Source organism: Gadus morhua, chromosome 2 (genome assembly GCF_902167405.1).
Source record: "Gadus morhua chromosome 2, gadMor3.0, whole genome shotgun sequence".
NCBI lineage: Eukaryota > Metazoa > Chordata > Actinopteri > Gadiformes > Gadidae > Gadus > Gadus morhua.
This window is the reverse complement of record NC_044049.1, coordinates 6269934-6288966: the sequence shown is the minus strand read 5'-3', so window position 1 is coordinate 6288966 and position 19033 is coordinate 6269934. Positions and strand designations below refer to the sequence as shown.

The window sequence follows — 19033 nt, the reverse complement described above, 5'->3', positions numbered from 1 at the left end:
AACAGGAGGTGGAGGTGGAGGTGGAGGAGGAGGGGGAGGAGGAGGAGCCGCAGCAACAGGAGGAGTGAGCGTAGCTCCGGGGCCGGCAGCAGGCGGGGCAGGAGGAGCAGGGAGCAGTGATGGAGGAGCGGAGGACTGGGAGGAGAGGGATGCTGCTCTGCTGCAGCTGGAGGGGGGAGGAGGAGGAGGAGGAGGAGGAGGTGGAGGTGAGGGGGAGGAGAGGGAGGCGGCTGCCAGAGCTCCCCGGGCCGTGGATAACCAGTACTCCTTCTTCTGAAGGGGGATGGGTAACTGTGAGGGTGGGCGGAGCTAGTGTGGAGGAGGCGTGTTTTGTTTTAGACTGATGGAGGAGCAGGAGGTACTAACCCTATTAAACAACCCATGACTTTAGCACGCTACAGATAGGGAGAGAGTGGGAGAGTGAGAGAGCAAGCGAGAGGGAGACTATGACCTAACACTACATAATGGTACACTAATTTAAACCTTTAGTTTAGACTGATGGGCTTCTTTCCCTTTTTTGTTCAGCTGCTGGTCCTCTCATAGTGGAAACCTTTAAGATACCTCATGTAGCTAGCAGGTACCCTAGCTGCTAACTCTAGCTAGCAGGTACCCTAGCTGCTAACACAAGCTAGCGGCTTACCCGGGATAGCAGGTACCATAGCGGCTAACTCTAGCTAGTTAACAGCAAAACTGTATGCTAGCCAGCGGCTAATCAGGCATTAGCTAGCATGCTTACCTGAGAGTGGAGCCGGGAAGCAGGCTTTACCTCGGATACAGATCACCATGGCAACTCTCTCTGTCTATCTCTAGCTCTCTACATCTCTCTCGGTCTCTCTCTGCAATCCTAATTTCACTACACCGGGTCAAACTTGGGAGAGATTTGCTTTCTTTCAGTGACAAACTGTTAGCCATGACGAAGATGGTGGTAAAACAAATAATAATATTGTTGAAGATAATGGTATTAATTTTATTTTTGTTTTTATGAAACCTTTTTATTTTGTATGTAAATGTAACATCTATTCAAACCACACCCTGTTTCAGTTCACACTTCTTTGTGCCTTTTTAAAAAAAGAAAAGAAAAAAACATTTGTTTCCTGGGGAGAAGATAGTTGTGTTATGACATCGCATCCTCTTGTTCAGTTAAAAAACACTAGATCGGAAGAAAATGGCTATAATAATATTAATAATAATCACGGAAAATACTTTTTCTACTCGTGCCTTTCTGTATCTATCCCTCTTGCGTCTGTAAATCTGCTCCTGTCGTTTTGTTTCGCTCCCCATCTTTCCAGACCATGACCTGTTGACATTTCTCTTTGTCTCTCTTACGTTATTCGGTCTTGTATTTGTTCCCTATATGCACCTTTCTCTCCGTTTCTTCCCGCTCTCTGTGTTTTTGTTCTCAGTTTGAAAACTGTTCGTGCCTTTCTCTGTCTTTTCTCTCCTCGCTGGGACCGTGTGTTGAGGGTGGGGCGATGTTGTCCCCCTCGTGTGGTTAGTTTCAGGTACTACATTGAATTTAATGATAACGATATAATATAAATATAGTGAAACAGATTCGTCTTCTGCGTTTTGTCTTTTTCCGCACCTGTATTCTGATTTTGCAGAGAACAATGGATTCAAAATGTCCTTTTATGTTTTTACCATACGAAGACATGAACATCATATAAGACTCGATTTTACTGTACTTTCCTCCACTGCTGAGAACCAAGCACCAGCATGACATTCAAGGCCATAAAACAAAGGGTCAACACTATTAGGTGTCTTTCCTCAATAAAGGCTGTGTATTTATAATAATAGCGGATGAAGGTGAGAGATTATTTATAATATACTGCGTGCATATATATATATATATATATATATATATATATATATATATATATATATATATATATATATATATATATATATATATATATATATATATCTATCGTGTTCCTGTTTACGAGCGACAGGTTTAGCGAGCCAATTGGATTTAAGTAAATAAAGAGTGATGGCAGAATTGCTCATTCACCTTTCATTGCAGATGAGGGCGTGACTTAAGAGTGGTGCGCTTGTTATTGTACATCGACTTATGCACTTATCACGTGGGTTTCAAAACCGGTAAATTATAGACGTTTCTCTTCTTTTGCCTAGATTGGAGCTACATATTTTTAACAGAATACTAATCTAAGTTATTTGCAATACCATATCATACAGGATTATACGTAGAAAACAAAATGTGGTGAGAAAACCGCTTTTAACCCCACCCGGGTACCACACGTCACTTGTTAATCGGATGCCGGGTTAGAAATAAACGAGCACACCCCAGAGCGGTGTTTTGTTTTTGTTTTCGACGGTTTATGAAGCCTGGAAACACAGGGATGCACATGACTAAAAAGTATGTATTTATTACCAAACCTTCACCGCCACTATGAGTACCTTAGGATCTGATTTACCGGAAGATGTCAGTGTTTGTTTTGAGGAGCATCGCTAACTAGGCTAACTGCGGCAAGACAATGTAACTGAAGCTAACTAAGGCTAGCTGACAGCAACAACGACAAAGATACTGATAATGTAAACGACTAAACCGTTTTTACATGATCAGAAGTACAATAACCGAGGCGATTTCAGCTTTCAAAGAGGTTGCCAAACACGACCGAGGTCATTTCTTGTGCAGGCTTGCAAGGGTGCAACTCGCTAGCTTACATGCTAATGTAGAAAGCTATTGATCGGATTGCCGCCGGGTTTTATTTGATTTAGTATATTTTAAGTCTTAATACAGGAGACACCTCTGTTAAATACTTAAGGGTACTAATAAACGTCTACATAGTCATTCAGCTGACGCTGCTATCAAAATTGGCTTACAATCATCAAGATTGCATGTTATGAGGGCTCAGGTAGGGCTGAGGGAAGGAAGCCTACAGGTAGACTGAGGACACTGGGATTCGATCCCAATACCTTTCGTCTAGGGTTCGAACCCCCCAAAAGCTAGACTGTACTGACGTCTAGACAGTCCTGTCAGTAACCCCGTGTTGACCTTTGAACTTTCAGGACAAGAAACACAATGAAGCCTCCGTCACAGTCACAGTCATCGCCAGTAAGTAGTCCAACTAGTTTTTGTTATGTATGACTTTATTATACACCAACAGTATCTAGGCCTACTGTGTTCAATATAACTGTATTAAACACCAACCTCAAGTATGCATATTGTGTCATATGTATGACTTTATTAAACACAAACTGAGGATAATATTCAACACAGTAGACCTACTTACTGTAAAAAAATTAAAAAAGCAAGTTTGACTACTGTATCATATATTAGTTTATTAGGCACCTAAAGTGTTAAATATAATATTAAACACCAACATAAGTAGGCCTACTGTATCATATATTACGTTATTAAATACCAATAGTAAGAAGGCTGTTTTTTATATTATTAAACAAAAACAAAAAGTACTGTAATTATAAATAATTGTATTAAACACTAACCGCATATACTGTCTTCAAGACAACCCTGAACTTGGGAAAAATCCTTACCTGACTCGGAATAACAAGATAGAAATTCGCATATCATTTCAGAGCTTCAAACCTCTGACTTGACTTGACTTTAATCTGAAGAAAATTATTGTTACGATTTGATTTGTGTTTTTATCATTTATATTTCCCTCTGATTATAGCAACATGTTTATTTAAACTGTTATATTATCAATTTAAATTCGCTGACAACAAGTGTTTGTCTACTCTCTTCTTCGTGTCTTTCCAAAAGAAGCATAAATTGCTGATGCCTATTTATTTAGTAATCAGCAATGAGCTACACTATGCCCAACTTCCTTCGGGTATATCCATGTTGCATTGCCCGTCAGTTACCTGACAGCGTGAACATAGTTATATCGAAAGTGGAAAACCAAGGGCTGAAACTTCCGGGTTCGGAGTTGTCTTGAACGTGGTCTCAATATGTAATCTTTCGACCAAAATGGCAGCCTATTTTGTATTTTTGAGAAATGCTCCTCGTCGAAGTTGCTGAACACACCTCTACTCATCAATACACATAAACGCCAAATTGTCTAAGTACATTCAATGAAAATGTTTTTTATTAGAATGATAGAAAAAAAGTATTGAAGTCAGTTTTAAAGTAGCATGACGCAAACCCTCGGCTTTCAATGCTGCTATGTCTGTCTTCTAAGATAAAATAAAATTATGCTAATATTTCACCTAGTTTAACCCTACCCATGTGAACATATCAGCACTCCAGTGGTGTTATACTTGTACGTGTGTTTTGTCCTTAGGTATTTGAAGGTGTGTACAACAATGCCGGGATGCTCCATATCCTTACCTCTGTGGTGGTGAGTGTTGCTCGCTCCTGTATGTCTCTTTCCTCTCAGTTTCCTCCTTCTCTCTCTCCTCCTCCTCCTTTCTGTCTCCCCTTTTTTCTCTGTGTCCTCCTCTTCCTTTTCCCCACCTTCTTGTTGTCTCCTCCTCCTCTCTGTCCCCTCCGCGTCGTGTTGGAGGAGTCTTACGGTGCCTTGAACCCCCACCTCTAACCCCCACCCCCGCCTTTGTTTCTTCCCAGGGAGCCACGTGTGACGTGAGGGTTAAAAACGGGGCCGTGTACGAAGGGATCTTCAAGACACTCAGTTCCCAGGTAAATGTCTGGTAAACTGTTAACATGTGGTTTTCTTTTGTCCTTGTCTCGTTCTATCCGTCTTTGTCTGTGTCAAGTCAACTTTACTTGTATAGCCATTAATCACAGAATCCCCCTGTCTCTATGTCTCTCTCCTCAACTGTGTCTCTCTGTCTGTCTGTCTGTCTACCTCCCTGTCTCTCTATCTCTCTCCTCATCGGTCTCTCTCTCCCTCTCTGTCTCTCTTTCTCTCTCTCCCTGTCTGTCTCTATGTCTCTCTCCTAGTGTGAGCTTGCGGTGGATGCGGTCCACAAGAGGGGGGAGGGAGGTCCAGTGGATGACGGTGGGGGAGGTGGTGATGGGGGAGGGGGACCCAGGATTGAGGACATCACAGACACCATGATCTTCAGCCCGTCAGATCTGGTCACCATGACCTGCCGCAACGTGGACCTCAGTTTCGCCATCAGAGGTAACTCACCACAGATCCCTCCCATCCCACCATAATACATCCAAAACTGTCAACCTCGTGTTGATGGAGTCATGGTGGGATTAGGTGCATCTGTCACTACCTCACCCTTATTGGCCTTGTGTAAACCAGTTAAAGGGGTAGTTCGGAATTTTGGACATAGGGCCTGATTCCCAAGTTAGCCTTGGTGTTCTTTATCATTGGAGACAGTTTTCAACACATTACATTCAGTCCTTCTAGTTGCAGAGTTTGAGTTTGCTAGCGCACGGCAACGGGCAATACTAGCCTGCTAATAAAACAGTCTTACCCACTCCAGAGTACACCCGAGGCAAATCAACTATAACGCCAGACGGTCGATGTAAATGTCTGTGTTGATAGAATAATGTTAGAAATAAAACCCACCTTGCGTTGCATTGCATTTTGAGGGATTTGCTATGTCTCAGCAGCAGTGTTATATTCCTGGTAGTAGGCTACGGCAGCAGCGGACTGATACCTTGGTTAAATTCCGCTGCTGCTGAGAAGTTAGTTTTATTTCTAACATTCTATCAACGAGGTGTGTGTGTGTGTGTGTGTGTGTGTGTGTGTGTGTGTGTGTGTGTGTGTGTGTGTGTGTGTGTGTGTGTGTGTGTGTGTGTGTGTGTGTGTGTGTGTGTGTGTGTGTGTGTGTGTGTGTGTATAGATGCGTTCACAGACTCTGCCATCAGCAGCGGGCGTGTGAACGGGGAGCAGCGGGAGAAAGTTCTGCTGCGCTGGGACGGAGGAGATCCCAACGGAGAGGGACTGGACCTGGACACAGACTCTGTAAACACACACACACACACACACACACACACACACACACACACACACACACACACACACACACACACACACACACACACACACACACACACACACACACACACACACACACACACCTGGGCCCGTTTCCCGAAAGCATCGTTAGCCTAAGTGGATCGTGAAGTGCATCATACAGTTTTCACACCGTTTCCCGAAAGCATCGTTGGTAACGAACGTCGTGAAAACGCTCACAAGTGCACCATCGCCAAGTTGAGAGCGTGGTTTCTGCAGTGAACGTAGACTGCTGCGTGAAAAATGTGCTGCGATTGCGTGCCTGAACGCTTCACGCTTTCCCGCTTACATTACCAGCACCATCATAAGGCGTTTTTACAGTGCCAAATATGCCGTCGTATGCACGCCTTTTTCGTGGCACGCTCCGCGCGTTTACACTGCCCGAGGTAAATTGCCTGCTTGAGCTAGCACCCCAATTTACCCTCCCGGACCCTACACACATTTGCGGTTTATTGGGTTTCATATTGAATCTGATTATGATCCTTGGATGGAGGTGTTGCTGCGTTGTCTCTACAGAGACAACGCAGCGATAGCCTGTCATCATGAGCAGTTCTGACTTGAGAGAAAGTGAAATCCGCGAGCTGCTGATCACGTGAGAGAAGGTTATGCAGTCGCATGAAAAAAGATCTTGAAAGATGGTGCGATCTACGAGAGAGACACAGAGGAACTTTCCTTACGAGGCTTTTGTCGGGATAAAAAACAAGTTCTCCGCAAAATAAAGAATATGTTGGCGTTTTTGCACTTTTAAATAGTTAATCGCGTTTTTAGCCTACACTCAGACGTGAACTCATTCTTGCATGCGGGTGTCTTCATTCATAGAAAAATAAAAAACATTCGGGATGCAAATCAGTATGCAAATTATTCTAAAGAGGTCAGAGACTCTGCGGAGCCCCGCCTTCTCCAGTGAACCAAGAAAGCCTGCGCCGTGACGAACGGGGGATTTGACCCCCTCGGTGAAATCGCCTGGCGTGCCAATCTGCGACCGAACCGGCTTGGAAGCGTAAAAAGGCCTATACATCATCCTGCCCAACAATATGGGCAGGATCTAGACCAAGCTCTCCAATCGGGTCAGCAATAGTCGTGTGTCAATGCCCAGCCTCTGCGTTTGAATGATACTGAATTAATGGAATGTTGCATTTTACACCAAAAGACTCTAGAGAAGAGAGCGCGGGCCAATCAATGAAACTTTATGCGGAATCAGATAAAGTCGGCTCCCTTTACTGCGCAAAGAATGTTTCAGAAATCAGCACATTAAGATAAATGTAGTTGTCACTCAAGCTATTTTTGATTTTTGTAATAGGGAATTATTTCAGGGGGGAAAATGCCGTGAAAAAATGTGCGCACAGTGCGTTCAGGATTAGGACTGATATAGCAGATATAATCAATTGTGTTTTAATATCTTCAGCATTCATATTATTGCAGTCTATTCTTTTCGTAGGCTGCTCTGCGGTTGGCCTTGATGGGGAGATATTCAAACACTTTTTAACCCCACATTCCTGCAACATTCCTGCGTCTCCCTTTCCTACGGAGCCCATTTCAGCACCGTGTCAGTGGACAGTTACAATCCTACGAATGTCGTGAGTGCAGTGAACGCGCGTTCATGTTAAGAGGAGTTTCGGGAAACGCTCCAAAGAAATTTACGATGGATCGCAAGATCTATCGTGAGAATGATCGTACGAGCGTGGATCCATTGTTATCGGGAAACGGGGCCCTGGACACAGACTCTGTAAACACACACCTACCTGGACACAGACTCTGTAAACACACACCTACCTGGACACAGACTCTGTAAACACACACCTACCTGGACACAGACTCTGTAAACACACACACCTACCTGGACACAGACTCTGTAAACACACACACCTGGAGACAGACTCTGTAAACACACACACCTGGAGACAGACTCTGTAAACACACACACCTGGAGACAGACTCTGTAAACACACACCTGGAGACAGACTCTGTAAACACACACACCTGGAGACAGACTCTGTAAACACACACACCTGGAGACGGACTCTGTAAACACACACACCTGGAGACAGACTCTGTAAACACACACACCTGGAGACAGACTCTGTAAACACACACACCTGGAGACAGACTCTGTAAACACACACACACACACACACCTGGAGACAGACTCTACACGGACAGACCTTGAGACGGGCTCTGTAAACACACTGTGTGTGTGTGTGTGTCTGTGTAATCAATTCCTTATTTGTGCACGTGTGTGGTGCAGTCCAATGGCTGGGATGCTAACGAGATGTTCAAGTTCAACGAGGAGACGTACGGAATCAAGTCCACCTACGACTCCAACCTGTCCATGTACACGTAAGAGAGAGAGACACACACACACACACACACACACACACACACACACACACACACACACACACACACACACACACACACACACACACACACACACACACACACACACACACACACACACACACACGATGTATATATCATGTAAATCTATATTTCTAGCTTTAGATACGGGCTGTACATCTGCGTGATCTCTTTCCAGCGTCCCCCTGGAGCGGGGGTCCTCCGAGTCGTTCCGGCAGCGGGAGGCGCGCGCCGCCAGGCTGGCCAATGAGATCGAGGGCAGCGCCCAGTACCGCCGCCGCGTCTCCCTGGAGAACGACGAGGGGAAGAGCGAGGAGGACAAGTTCAGCGCCGTGGCGAGGGAGAGGGAGGGCCGCGCCAGCCCCGGCTTCTCCGCCGTCACCAGGTAACCGTCGCCAAGGGCAACCCCTTACCCCAACCGTGTGTGTGTGTGTGCGTGCGTGCGTGTGTGCGTGTGTGTGTGTGTGTGTGTGTGTGTGTGTGTGTGTGTGTGTGTGTGTGTGTGTGTGTGTTTTGGTTCTTATAGCCCACGTAGAGTTACCAGGTGACCGTCGGCATGGTTACCGGCATCCTTCAGACCGGGCTGACAGTTTGTTGACCATTCTAAGATTGTTGCTTTAAACGTTTATTGAAGGAAACGTAAAAGAACACCAGGGTGTCCTGTGAAAAGTCTTAAATTCATGTTTCTAAATTTTGGGCCTTAAAAAGTCTTAAAGTCGTTACAAATGTCCCATGCTGGTCTTAAATACTGTAACTCGAGGTCTTAAATTTGTCGGGGCAGGACTATTTTTATTTGTATTTTTTTTCTCGTGGGACTTTTCAGGAAGGACACGTAGAGAGGCTTCTTTCTTGCTAGTTGCATATATAAACGATTATCTGCGTGCTTGCTAGCTAGTCTGCGACAATGGGTAGGTGCAAATTCAAGGACAGTTGGCTGGAAGACGTCCGTTTCCGAAGTTGGTTGTTGTCTGTTGCCAACCCCCACCATCGCGTGTTTTAGGTCTTAAATAACATTTAAGGTGGTATTTAAAAAGTCTTACATTTGCCTTGCTGAAACCTGCAGATACCCTGAACACGATCCTCCCCTCTTCCCCATTCCTCTCCTCCCATCTCTCCTGCCTCCCCCTCATCTCCTCTCCTCTCATCCTCTCCTCCCCTCCCCCCCCCCCCCCTCCTCTCCTCCCCTCTTCCCCCCCTCCTCTCCTCCTCTCCTCCCCTCTCCTCTCCTCTCCTCCTCTCCTCCTCTCCTCTCATCCTCTCCTCCCCTCCCCCCCCCCTCCTCTCCTCCCCTCTTCCCCCCCTCCTCTCCTCCCCTCCTCTCCTCCTCTCCTCCCCCCTCCTCTCCTCTCCTCTCCTCCCCTCTCCTCTCCTCCCCCCCTCCTCTCCTCCACTCTCCCCCCTCCTCTCCTCCCCCCCTCCTCTCCTCCCCTCTCCTCTCCTCCCCTCCCCCCCCTCCTCCCCTCTCCTCTCCCCCCTCCTCTCCTCCCCTCTCCTCTACTCCCCTCCCCCCCCCTCCTCCCCTCTCCTCTCCCCCCCTCCTCTCCTCCCCTCTCCTCTCCTCCACTCCCCCCCTCCTCTCCTCCACTCTCCCCCCTCCTCTCCTCCCCTCTCCTCTCCTCTCCTCTCCTCCCCTCCCCCCTCCTCTCTTCCCCTCTCCTCCCCTCTCCCCCCTCATCTCCTCCCCCCTCTCCTCCCCTCTCTCCCCCCTCCTCTCCTCCCCCTCTCCCTCCAGGGAGGGCCGCTACATCCCGCTGCCCCAGAGGGCCCGAGAGATGGGCGTGTCTCCCAGCAGCCTGAGGGGTGGCGCCCCGGCCCGCCCCGGAGGCCCCGCCTCCTCCAGGCACCCCGCCCCCAACTCCTCCTCCCCGAAGCCGACCACCGATAGGAGCAGCCCCCTGTCCGTCAGGACCGCTTACTCTCCCCACCAATCACAGGCCAGCCCCCCCGCGGCCGGCAGCCCCCCCTGCTCCAATCACGCGCCTCCACCTTTCGCTGGCGACGCCCCCCGCGCCTCCCTCAATGGAGGTAGGGTCACGCTTGTTGTCATGACAACTAGCGTTGATGATTTTTGCTCTTTTTTTTTATTTCCCGGCAAAAATCTTCGATTAGTCTGATCGTTTTCGCATCCTGTTCTTCTCTCCTAGTCGTGTCACGAACATCTCCCAAAGCCCAGAGGCAGGCGACTAACAGACACCTGCGCAACACCCAGCCTCCAGGTAACACAGCAGAGCCTGGGTCTGTACCCTGTGCCTCTGGGCACGGCAGTCTGACCACGGCCGTACAATATCATACCACACCGTAGAGTACAGCATGTACCAAGTAGCTTTTTTTCAATCGCTCGCTCTCCCTCTCTCTCTCTCTGGGATTCCTTTAGTCTCTCGCTCACCGAAGCCCGATGCCCAGCCCCAGGAGTTTCCTGTGGCTGACTCCTCCCACCCATCGGTCACCATGCCAACGGCCAAACCGTCTGGCCCCACCCCTCTGTTTCCTGTAGATGGTGAGAACTGGCCAATCGGCTTCCACCATGTTGTTGTATTAGACAACCGTAATATGTGTTACGCGTCAAACATGGAGGCTTCACCATGCTAGAGTCACACGCCAGAGCCTGGTGGTCACATCATCCTTGGTTCCTTCTTCCTGTAGTGAACGAGATCCTGAACTCTGCAGCCAATGACCGACCAGACGGGAGCCCTCAGGACCCCAAGACTAACAAAGGTATTTTTTTTGTGTTTTTCTGTGGGTGTGTGTGTACGCGTGCGTGTGTGTGTGTGTGCCTAATCTCTCTCTCCTTATCCCATAATATTAGGTTTGACCTAATATTTAGCTAACTCTCTCTGCTTTTCTCTCACCTTCCCTCCCGGTTCACCTCTCCCCCCCCCCCCCCCCCCCCAGTCCAGCAGAGGTCCCAGTTGGAAGAGCTGAGGAAGTTTGGCAAGGAGTTCCGGGTAAGACGCGCAAGGCAGCTTTCAAACTCACTGCTCTTTTTAACACCTCTCGATCCTCACTAGTAACCCAAGTGGGCCAACGTGGTTTCAGAGCGATGTTCAGGATCTTCATGCTGTTCATCTACATGTATTACATTTATATTTACACCAATACCTCGACCCCTCCCTCTCTGCGTTTCTTGTCTTAGCTGCAGCCAAGCTCCTCCCCCTCCGGTGGCCCCGCCTCCGCCACAGCACCGGCTCAGGCACCAGACTCCGCCCCCAGCCCCCTGGCCCACCCCTCCTCCTCCTCCCCCCAGGTTCTGCAGCAGTCCCCCGGGATATCGGCCCCCGGGCACCTGGGCTCCACTCCCGGGGGCCCGCAGGCCCCCGCCGGCCCCCCCGGAGAGGAGGCCCTGCTGGAGAGCAGAGAGGCTGGCGTACCTGCAGTGTGAGTTCCCTGTCTGAAACGAACCGCCAACACCCATAGTTACTGATGATGGTTGAGAGGGTCCATGGTTTATAGGGTCCATGGTCCATGGACCCTATAGGGTCCATAGTTTATAGGGACCATTGGTTTATAGGGTCCATTGGTTTATAGGGATCATTGGTTTATAGGGTCCATGATTGAGAGGGTCTGTGGTTCATAGGGTCCATGGTTTATAGGGACCATTGGTTTATAGGGTCCATGGTTTATAGTAAATATGACGTGACAGTAAGCATAAATCAACGTGATACTGGGTTGCAATGCCTATTGGTTGATAAGGGAATTGATTAGAGCTCCTGGCTTATAATTGATCATCGCCTTATCTCATATTCAAACGAGAGTGGGTGTTCATAATTGTTCCATATCATTTAATGTGATCGTTATTGCAACATACATATTTCCTGTTGACACTACATTTTCATCTCCAAAATAGAATAGATTTAAATCCCCCAAAATGACCCAAGATGAGACAACTTAGAAAATACTAATAATCTCCATCTACAGTGTGTAATGTATTTTTCTAGGCTGGCCTAGGTAATGTTTGATTCATTATATTCTTTATTGTGACATAATGTGGTTTGCCTCGTGGCGTGCAGGCAGGTGAAGAGCTCCACGCTGAACCCCAATGCAAAGGAGTTCCAGCCCGTTAAGATCAGCCCCGCTGCTGTACCCCTGGTAACACACACACACACACACACACACACACACACACACACACACACACACACACACACACACACACACACACACACACACACACACACACACACACACACACACACACACTAGGGCTGTCAAAATTGCTCAAAAATGACATTTGAATGTTCGTTTGGAAAAAAATCACGAATTCGAACTATTCGAATATCTGGTTGCCTATTTTACGCAGTTGCCGTCAATATGTCAATAATGCGACAAAACCATGGTTCACATTAGTGGGATATATATATATCCTATAAACAGCCCAGTAACGTGGAGGCCTAATCATGAGAAGCCACAACTTTGTATCGCTTGCATTTCACCACCACACCTGCAAGCGCGCAAACTATAGTAATCTGAAGAAGACGCCCGCTTCTGAATGTTACAAAGTATGCTAGTGGTAACGTTCCTTGCTTTGCTTACCATTTATCGAGAAGGCCTATTAAAATCGATAAAGAAAAAAATGCATGTCGCCTACGTCTTCCACCATGCCAGCGAAAGGGCCAGCACTACGCACCGTTCGGATTCATGAAAAAAAAGCTGTCTCGGACTTTGCCGAGAACATTGCGTTATAGCAGCTTTCACCAGCCAGACTACTAGCTCCCTGAGCTCTACTTCGGATGCTTATTGAATGGCATAGCCGAGCTGGAATACCTATATCCAAGTACGGAAACCCCGAGGGGATAAAATACATTCGCTCTTCACAATACTAGTCTGTTACACTTGTACCGCGGGAGTGTTTTTACACATTCGAATATTATGAGGGACATCGCGAACAGACAGAGGCTCATTCACAAAGCAGATAGAGGCGCTTGTACCGCGGGAGTGTTTTTTCACATTCGAATATAAATTTTCACGTTCGAATTCGCGTTTTTGGATACATTTCGAACGAATATTCGAACTTCGAATATTCGTTGACAGCCCTAACACACACACTACCCCTGGTCATACACACTCTACCCCGGGTCATACACACACACGTGTTAATGTGTCCTGTTTTTGTTTCCCAGCAGAAGCCGTCACCCACGCCCACCCCCCCGCGCCCCAGCGCCCCCTCCCCCTCCGTGGTAATGCCCCCCCCCGGCCAGCACCCCGTCTACAGCGGGGGTCCCGGACACTACCTGTCCTACCTGTCCCCCATCCCACTGCAAGGGCCCGCGGTCCAGGTAACACACACGCAGGTGACACACGGGGAATGTAATACACACTCAAGGATTATTAACCGGTTCTATTGTTTAATAACGCCATAATAATAAGTGGCTTACTTTAATAATGTGAAAAGAATGATAATGATAGTTATTTTGTGTTCAGGCTCCACAGATGTACCAGTACACCATGTCCACCGTCAACCAGAACAAATACCCCAGGCCTAAAGGTACACAGAACACACACACACACACACACACACACACACACACACACACACACACACACACACACACACACACACACACACACACACACACACACACGATGGTCGATTCTACCGACAATTGGCGATTGAGCTGTTCCACTTCTGATCGGATCATAAGTGTCCACAAACGCGGCTATGTGGCGGAGCTATTGCGTGTGCCAGTGTGTGTGTGTGTGTGTGTGTGTGTGTGTGTGTGTGTGTGTGCATGAACGTCCTCACCCTCTGGTGAAAACTATGCCGGTAAGAAACTAAAACTGTGATTCTGAAAAAAGTATAAAAGCTATCGAAATCTCGTTTAGATATTATTAAAGAATCTACAAGTGTGTAGATTTGTTCATTGGTTTGAACGAAGGTTAAAGGCTTAAAAATGAATTGGTTGTGCTGTGTTGAATTGTCAGAGGTTGACCAGACGGCTTCAATGAAACCAACTGAAATCAGTAGAAAGGAGTAGTTGCTTCCGGCGTTACATGAAACTGTGATATTGAAGACCACACGACCTGATCTAAGGGGAAGACCTTCCTTATCGTTTTGATGAAAAAAAAAAATAAAACAACGATGAAAGCTTGTAGACGATCGCCCAACCTTGACACGCACACTCGCACACACACGCATCTAGGCCAATATAAAAGAAAAGTATTGTGTATGTATGTATATAGTGTATATATATATGGTTGTGTTTGTGTGTAGGTCCCATGCTGGGCTCCCGTCCCGACCAGCACGGCTCCATGGGGTCCCCGGTCCTCCACGCCGGCCCCTCCCTGGTGGCCTCCCCCTACCCCCAGTCCTACCTGCAGTACGCCCTGCCCCCCCACTACCCTGGACAGGTAGACACACGCACGCACACACACACACACACACACACACACACACACACACACACACACACACACACACACACACACACACACACACACACACACACACACACACACACACACACACACACACACACACACACACACACACACAACCTGCTAGCCACATGCTATCACCTGAGGTCTGCCTCCTACTACCAGTCCTACCTACTACCAGTTCAGCACAACTAAACGTTGTCCTGAACTGGTTCTGCTTGCTAAGAGAGTTTGCATTGCTCTGTCACTTCTCTTCCACTTCCCCAGTATCCCCCCGTCTCGTGTACTCTGCTGGCTTTGTCTAGAGGAGATAAGTTATGGACCTGAGGACGGTATTCACCTCTCTCTCTCTCTCTCTCTCGCTCTCTCTCGCTCTCTCCCCCCCCCCCCCCTCCAGCCCATGTACTCAGTGCTTCCCGGGGGAGCCAGGATGCTGACCTCCGGGGCCCCACCCCAGGCCATGGGCCCCGCCGGCCCCCAGTACCCGGGCCAAGCCGAGGCCTCCCAGGGGCAGCAGCAGGCCATGTATGGTAAGCAGTGGGAGGGGCATCTCGTGGGCCACGCCCCCTTTAAGTGGTATTGGAGCAGAGAAAGGGGTTGACCTACACTTAATTGACCGTTATCAGAACATAAAAGTCATTTAAGTGAATCTGTCTTTCAGCGGCCCAGTCGTTCTCCGGACCTCTGCATCACCCCCAGCCCTCCAGCACCCCCACAGGAAGTCAGCCCCCACCTCAGCATGCTGCTCCAAGCCCCGCCCACTCCCAGGTAGGTGCCCCACTGACGTCGTACAAAGTAGAGGGGTGGAAGTGTGAGCGAGTGTTATACAAGACTAACAAAGTTAAAGTTCTATTGAGTAGAGAATCATATATAGTACTGGGTCGAACCAAGTAGAGAATCATATATAGTACTGGGTCGTACCAAGTAGAGAATCATATATAGTACTGGGTCGTACCAAGTAGAGAATCATATATAGTACTGGGTCGTACCAAGTAGAGAATCATATATAGTACTGGGTCGTACCAAGTAGAGATACATATATAGTACTGGGTCGTACCAAGTAGAGAATTGTAGAAGCAGTGGGTGGTGAAGATGTAGCAGGTGGGGTAGAGGTAGCGGGTGGTGTAGTGGACGTAGCGGGTGGTGTAGTGGACGTAGCGGGTGGTGTAGTGGACGTAGCGGGTGGTGTAGTGGACGTAGCGGGTGATGTAGTGGACGTAGCGGGTGATGTAGTGGACGTAGCAGGTGGTGTAGTGGACGTAGCGGGTGATGTAGTGGACGTAGCGGGTGATGTAGTGGACGTAGCGGGTGATGTAGTGGACGTAGCGGGTGATGTAGTGGACGTAGCGGGTGGTGTAGTGGACGTAGCGGGTGGGGTAGAGGACGTAGCGGGTGGTGTAGTGGACGTAGCGGGTGGTGTAGTGGACGTAGCGGGTGGGGTAGAGGACGTAGCGGGTGGTGTAGTGGACGTAGCGGGTGATGTAGTGGACGTAGCGGGTGATGTAGTGGACGTAGCGGGTGATGCAGTGGACGTAGCGGGTGGTGTAGTGGACGTAGCGGGTGGGGTAGTGGACGTAGCGGGTGGTGTAGTGGACGTAGCGGGTGGTGTAGTGGACGTAGCGGGTGGTGTAGTGGACGTAGCGGGTGGTGAGGTACAAAGCATTGACCTGACTCCTCCTCCTCCTCCTCCAGTCCGGCCAGGGGGCCCCCCAGCCCCACGCCCTCTACCACACGGGGCAGCTGTCGGCGGCCCCGGGACACAGCTCCCCCCAGGCCTCCTTCTCCATGCAGGGCTACAGCCTCCCGCCGCACCAGAGCCTGAACCACTCCTTCACCCAGATCAGCCAGCTGGCCCAGGTACCCCCCCTCCTTCACCCAGATCAGCCAGCTGGCCCAGGTACCCCCCCTCCTTCACCCAGATCAGCCAGCTGGCCCAGGTACCCCCCCTCCTTCACCCAGATCAGCCAGCTGGCCCAGGTACCCCCCCTCCTTCACCCAGATCAGCCAGCTGGCCCAGGTACCCCCCCTCCTTCACCCAGATCAGCCAGCTGGCCCAGGTACCCCCCCTCCTTCACCCAGATCAGCCAGCTGGCCCAGGTACCCCCCCTCCTTCACCCAGATCAGCCAGCTGTACCCCCCCTCCTTCACCCAGATCAGCCAGCTGTACCCCCCCTCCTTCACCCAGATCAGCCAGCTGGCCCAGGTACCCCCCCTCCTTCACCCAGATCAGCCAGCTGTACCCCCACGCCTCCACCAGCCTGGTCTAAAGGAAAGGGCAGTTTATATGTCGAGTGCTGATGTTGTGTTGGTCATACTGAAGAATGATTTATTGCTTTTTTAATGAATAATACAGAACATAAGGAACTTAATCAATTAAAAAAATTGCATAATCGCAATATTGGTCAACATAATCACAATTAGATTATTTCCCCAAATCATTCAGCTCTGCTTTGCATCTGGTTCTATGAACGTCCTTACTGTACCGTCCCCAATGTATTGTCTCCCCTTCCTAGGACAAATGCACTTATTGCAAGTCGCTTTGGATAAATGTATTGTAAACAACAATAATGTCAACGGAAGACGAGACCAGCGGGACTGTCCCGGTCGAAGGACGTCCTGTTCTGGTGTCCCCCTGTGGTGAACATTTCCGGGTTGTTTCGGACCAAACGTGTAGAAAGTAGTTGACCTTTTGTAACGTCCTAGAGGTCTGGAAGTCCGTCTCAAGGCGTTCCTCCGGTGGTAGAGTTAGTCGCCTCCTATTGGCTGTGCTCCTGCAGGTGAGACTACGAGGCTCCTCCCTCTATGCCGTATCCCAGCGGGGCGGTTGTGACCGGTTGTGACCGGTTGGTGCCCGGCTTCACCCATTCACCCAAAAAAAACCCAAGTGACTTTGAACTGACCGAGGACATTCAGTTTGACTCTGGTATTTGCTTTGACCCCAGGCCCATGTGGCGGGGGGGATGAGCGGACACCACCACCACCCCCAGGGGGGCCACGGACCCCCGCCCGTCATGCTGCACTACGGGCCGCCCCAGCACGCGGCTAGCCCCGCCCCCCAGCACCCCAACACCCCCCACCAGCAGGCGGCGCACCAACACTTCTACATGGGAGCGCACCCAGGTGAGGAGACCCCCCCGCCCCCTGAGACAGGAATAATCTGAACCATTCAGGACAGAATGCATCACCGAGATGCATGATGGGAAGGTCAGCGTGACGGTTGGTTCAGTCCGCTGGCTCGGCAATCATATGTCCCGGTGGCCACACCCACTTGTGATGTCACTAGGGGGGTAGATTGTGATACACACCTGGATGGGGGGGGCTCTTTAACTGAAGGGCTTAGAACCTCCCCTCTCTCCATGTTATCGAAGCTCTCTCTCTCTCCATGTTATCGAAGCTCTCTCTCTCCATGTTATCGAAGTTCTCTCTCTCTCTCCATGTTATCGAAGCTCTCTCTCTCTCTCCATGTTATCGAAGCTCTCTCTCCATGTTATCGAAGCTCTCTCTCTCTCTCCATGTTATCGAAGCTCTCTCTCTCTCTCTCCATGTTATCAAAGCTGTCTCTCTCTCTCCATGTTATCAAAGCTCTCTCTCTCTCTCCATGTTATCAAAGCTCTCTCTCTCTCTCTCTCCATGTTATCAAAGCTGTCTCTCTCTCTCCATGTTATCAAAGCTCTCTCTCTCTCTCCATGTTATCGAAGCTCTCTCTCTCTCTCCATGTTATCGAAGCTCTCTCTCTCTCTCTCCATGTTATCAAAGCTGTCTCTCTCTCTCCATGTTATCAAAGCTCTCTCTCTCTCTCCATGTTATCAAAGCTCTCTCTCTCTCTCTCTCTCTCCATGTTATCGAAGCTCTCTCTCTCTCTCTCCATGTTATTAAAGCTCTCTCTCCATGTTAATTAGGCTTTGAGGAGCTATATATAATAACATACTTTAATAACTGTCTTTCTAATGTCTTTCTTTTCTTTCAGCTGTTCAGGTGCAGGGTCACCCCCCCCAGCAGCTGTCTTTCCACCCGGCTGGAAATTGAGCCCTCCCTCCCATAACCTCTGACCCCAGAAGGAGTGTCAACACTATCCCCCCCCCACCCCCACCCCCACCCTCCACTCTCCACATTCCCGCCTCTCCAACTCCTGAAAAAACAAACTCATTTTAATCCATTTTAGTCGTTCTTTTACTAAAGAGAGTAGAAAGTGTCTTCCTCTGGGGTTGAAGAGGAGCTTGTGCGAGGAAGAGGAAGACAAGGACGAAGAGCAGAAACCTCTTCATAAAATAATGACAAATAAAAAAATACACTTTTCAATCTCAACCCGTCGTTTCCCCCCAAGTGTTTGATTCCCCGTACGAAGACGTCTGGTTTAAGTCCAAGCGAACACAAACAGCGAGACG

The 19033-nt window shown here is 49.0% G+C and overlaps 1 protein-coding gene across 3 annotated transcripts; it reads left to right on the top strand.

Annotated features, from left to right (window-relative positions):
• Positions 1-2142: 2142 nt before the first annotated feature.
• On the top strand, positions 2143-18953 carry atxn2l (ataxin 2-like). Of its 3 annotated transcripts, none has more exons than XM_030346457.1 (23): positions 2143-2377; positions 3031-3076; positions 4266-4322; positions 4550-4621; positions 4886-5069; positions 5746-5867; positions 8164-8255; positions 8455-8661; positions 10009-10301; positions 10421-10492; positions 10651-10773; positions 10920-10991; positions 11169-11221; positions 11410-11651; positions 12284-12362; positions 13397-13564; positions 13695-13758; positions 14485-14621; positions 15046-15178; positions 15310-15416; positions 16341-16505; positions 17591-17768; positions 18616-18953. In XM_030346457.1, the coding sequence occupies exons 1-23, from the start codon at positions 2340-2342 to the stop codon at positions 18672-18674; spliced, it is 2763 nt and encodes a 920-aa protein (XP_030202317.1). In that variant the 5' UTR covers positions 2143-2339; the 3' UTR covers positions 18675-18953. The 3 variants fall into 3 exon arrangements, with proteins under 3 accessions (XP_030202317.1, XP_030202328.1, XP_030202307.1); XM_030346468.1 differs by having other exon boundaries at positions 13394-13549; XM_030346447.1 differs by having other exon boundaries at positions 13394-13564.
• The last annotated feature ends 80 nt before the right edge of the window (positions 18954-19033 follow it).

What these genes read in the sequence shown, in the direction of transcription:
- atxn2l (XM_030346447.1), top strand. Translation starts at nt 2,340, where the DNA reads ATGAAGCCTGGAAACACAGGGATGCACATGACTAAAAA. An exon ending in TCAAGACACTCAGTTCCCAG is followed by an intron (nt 4,622 to 4,885) that starts GTAAATGTCTGG and finishes TCTCTCTCCTAG; the next exon opens with TGTGAGCTTGCGGTGGATGC. An exon ending in GCGCAACACCCAGCCTCCAG is followed by an intron (nt 10,493 to 10,650) that starts GTAACACAGCAG and finishes GGATTCCTTTAG; the next exon opens with TCTCTCGCTCACCGAAGCCC.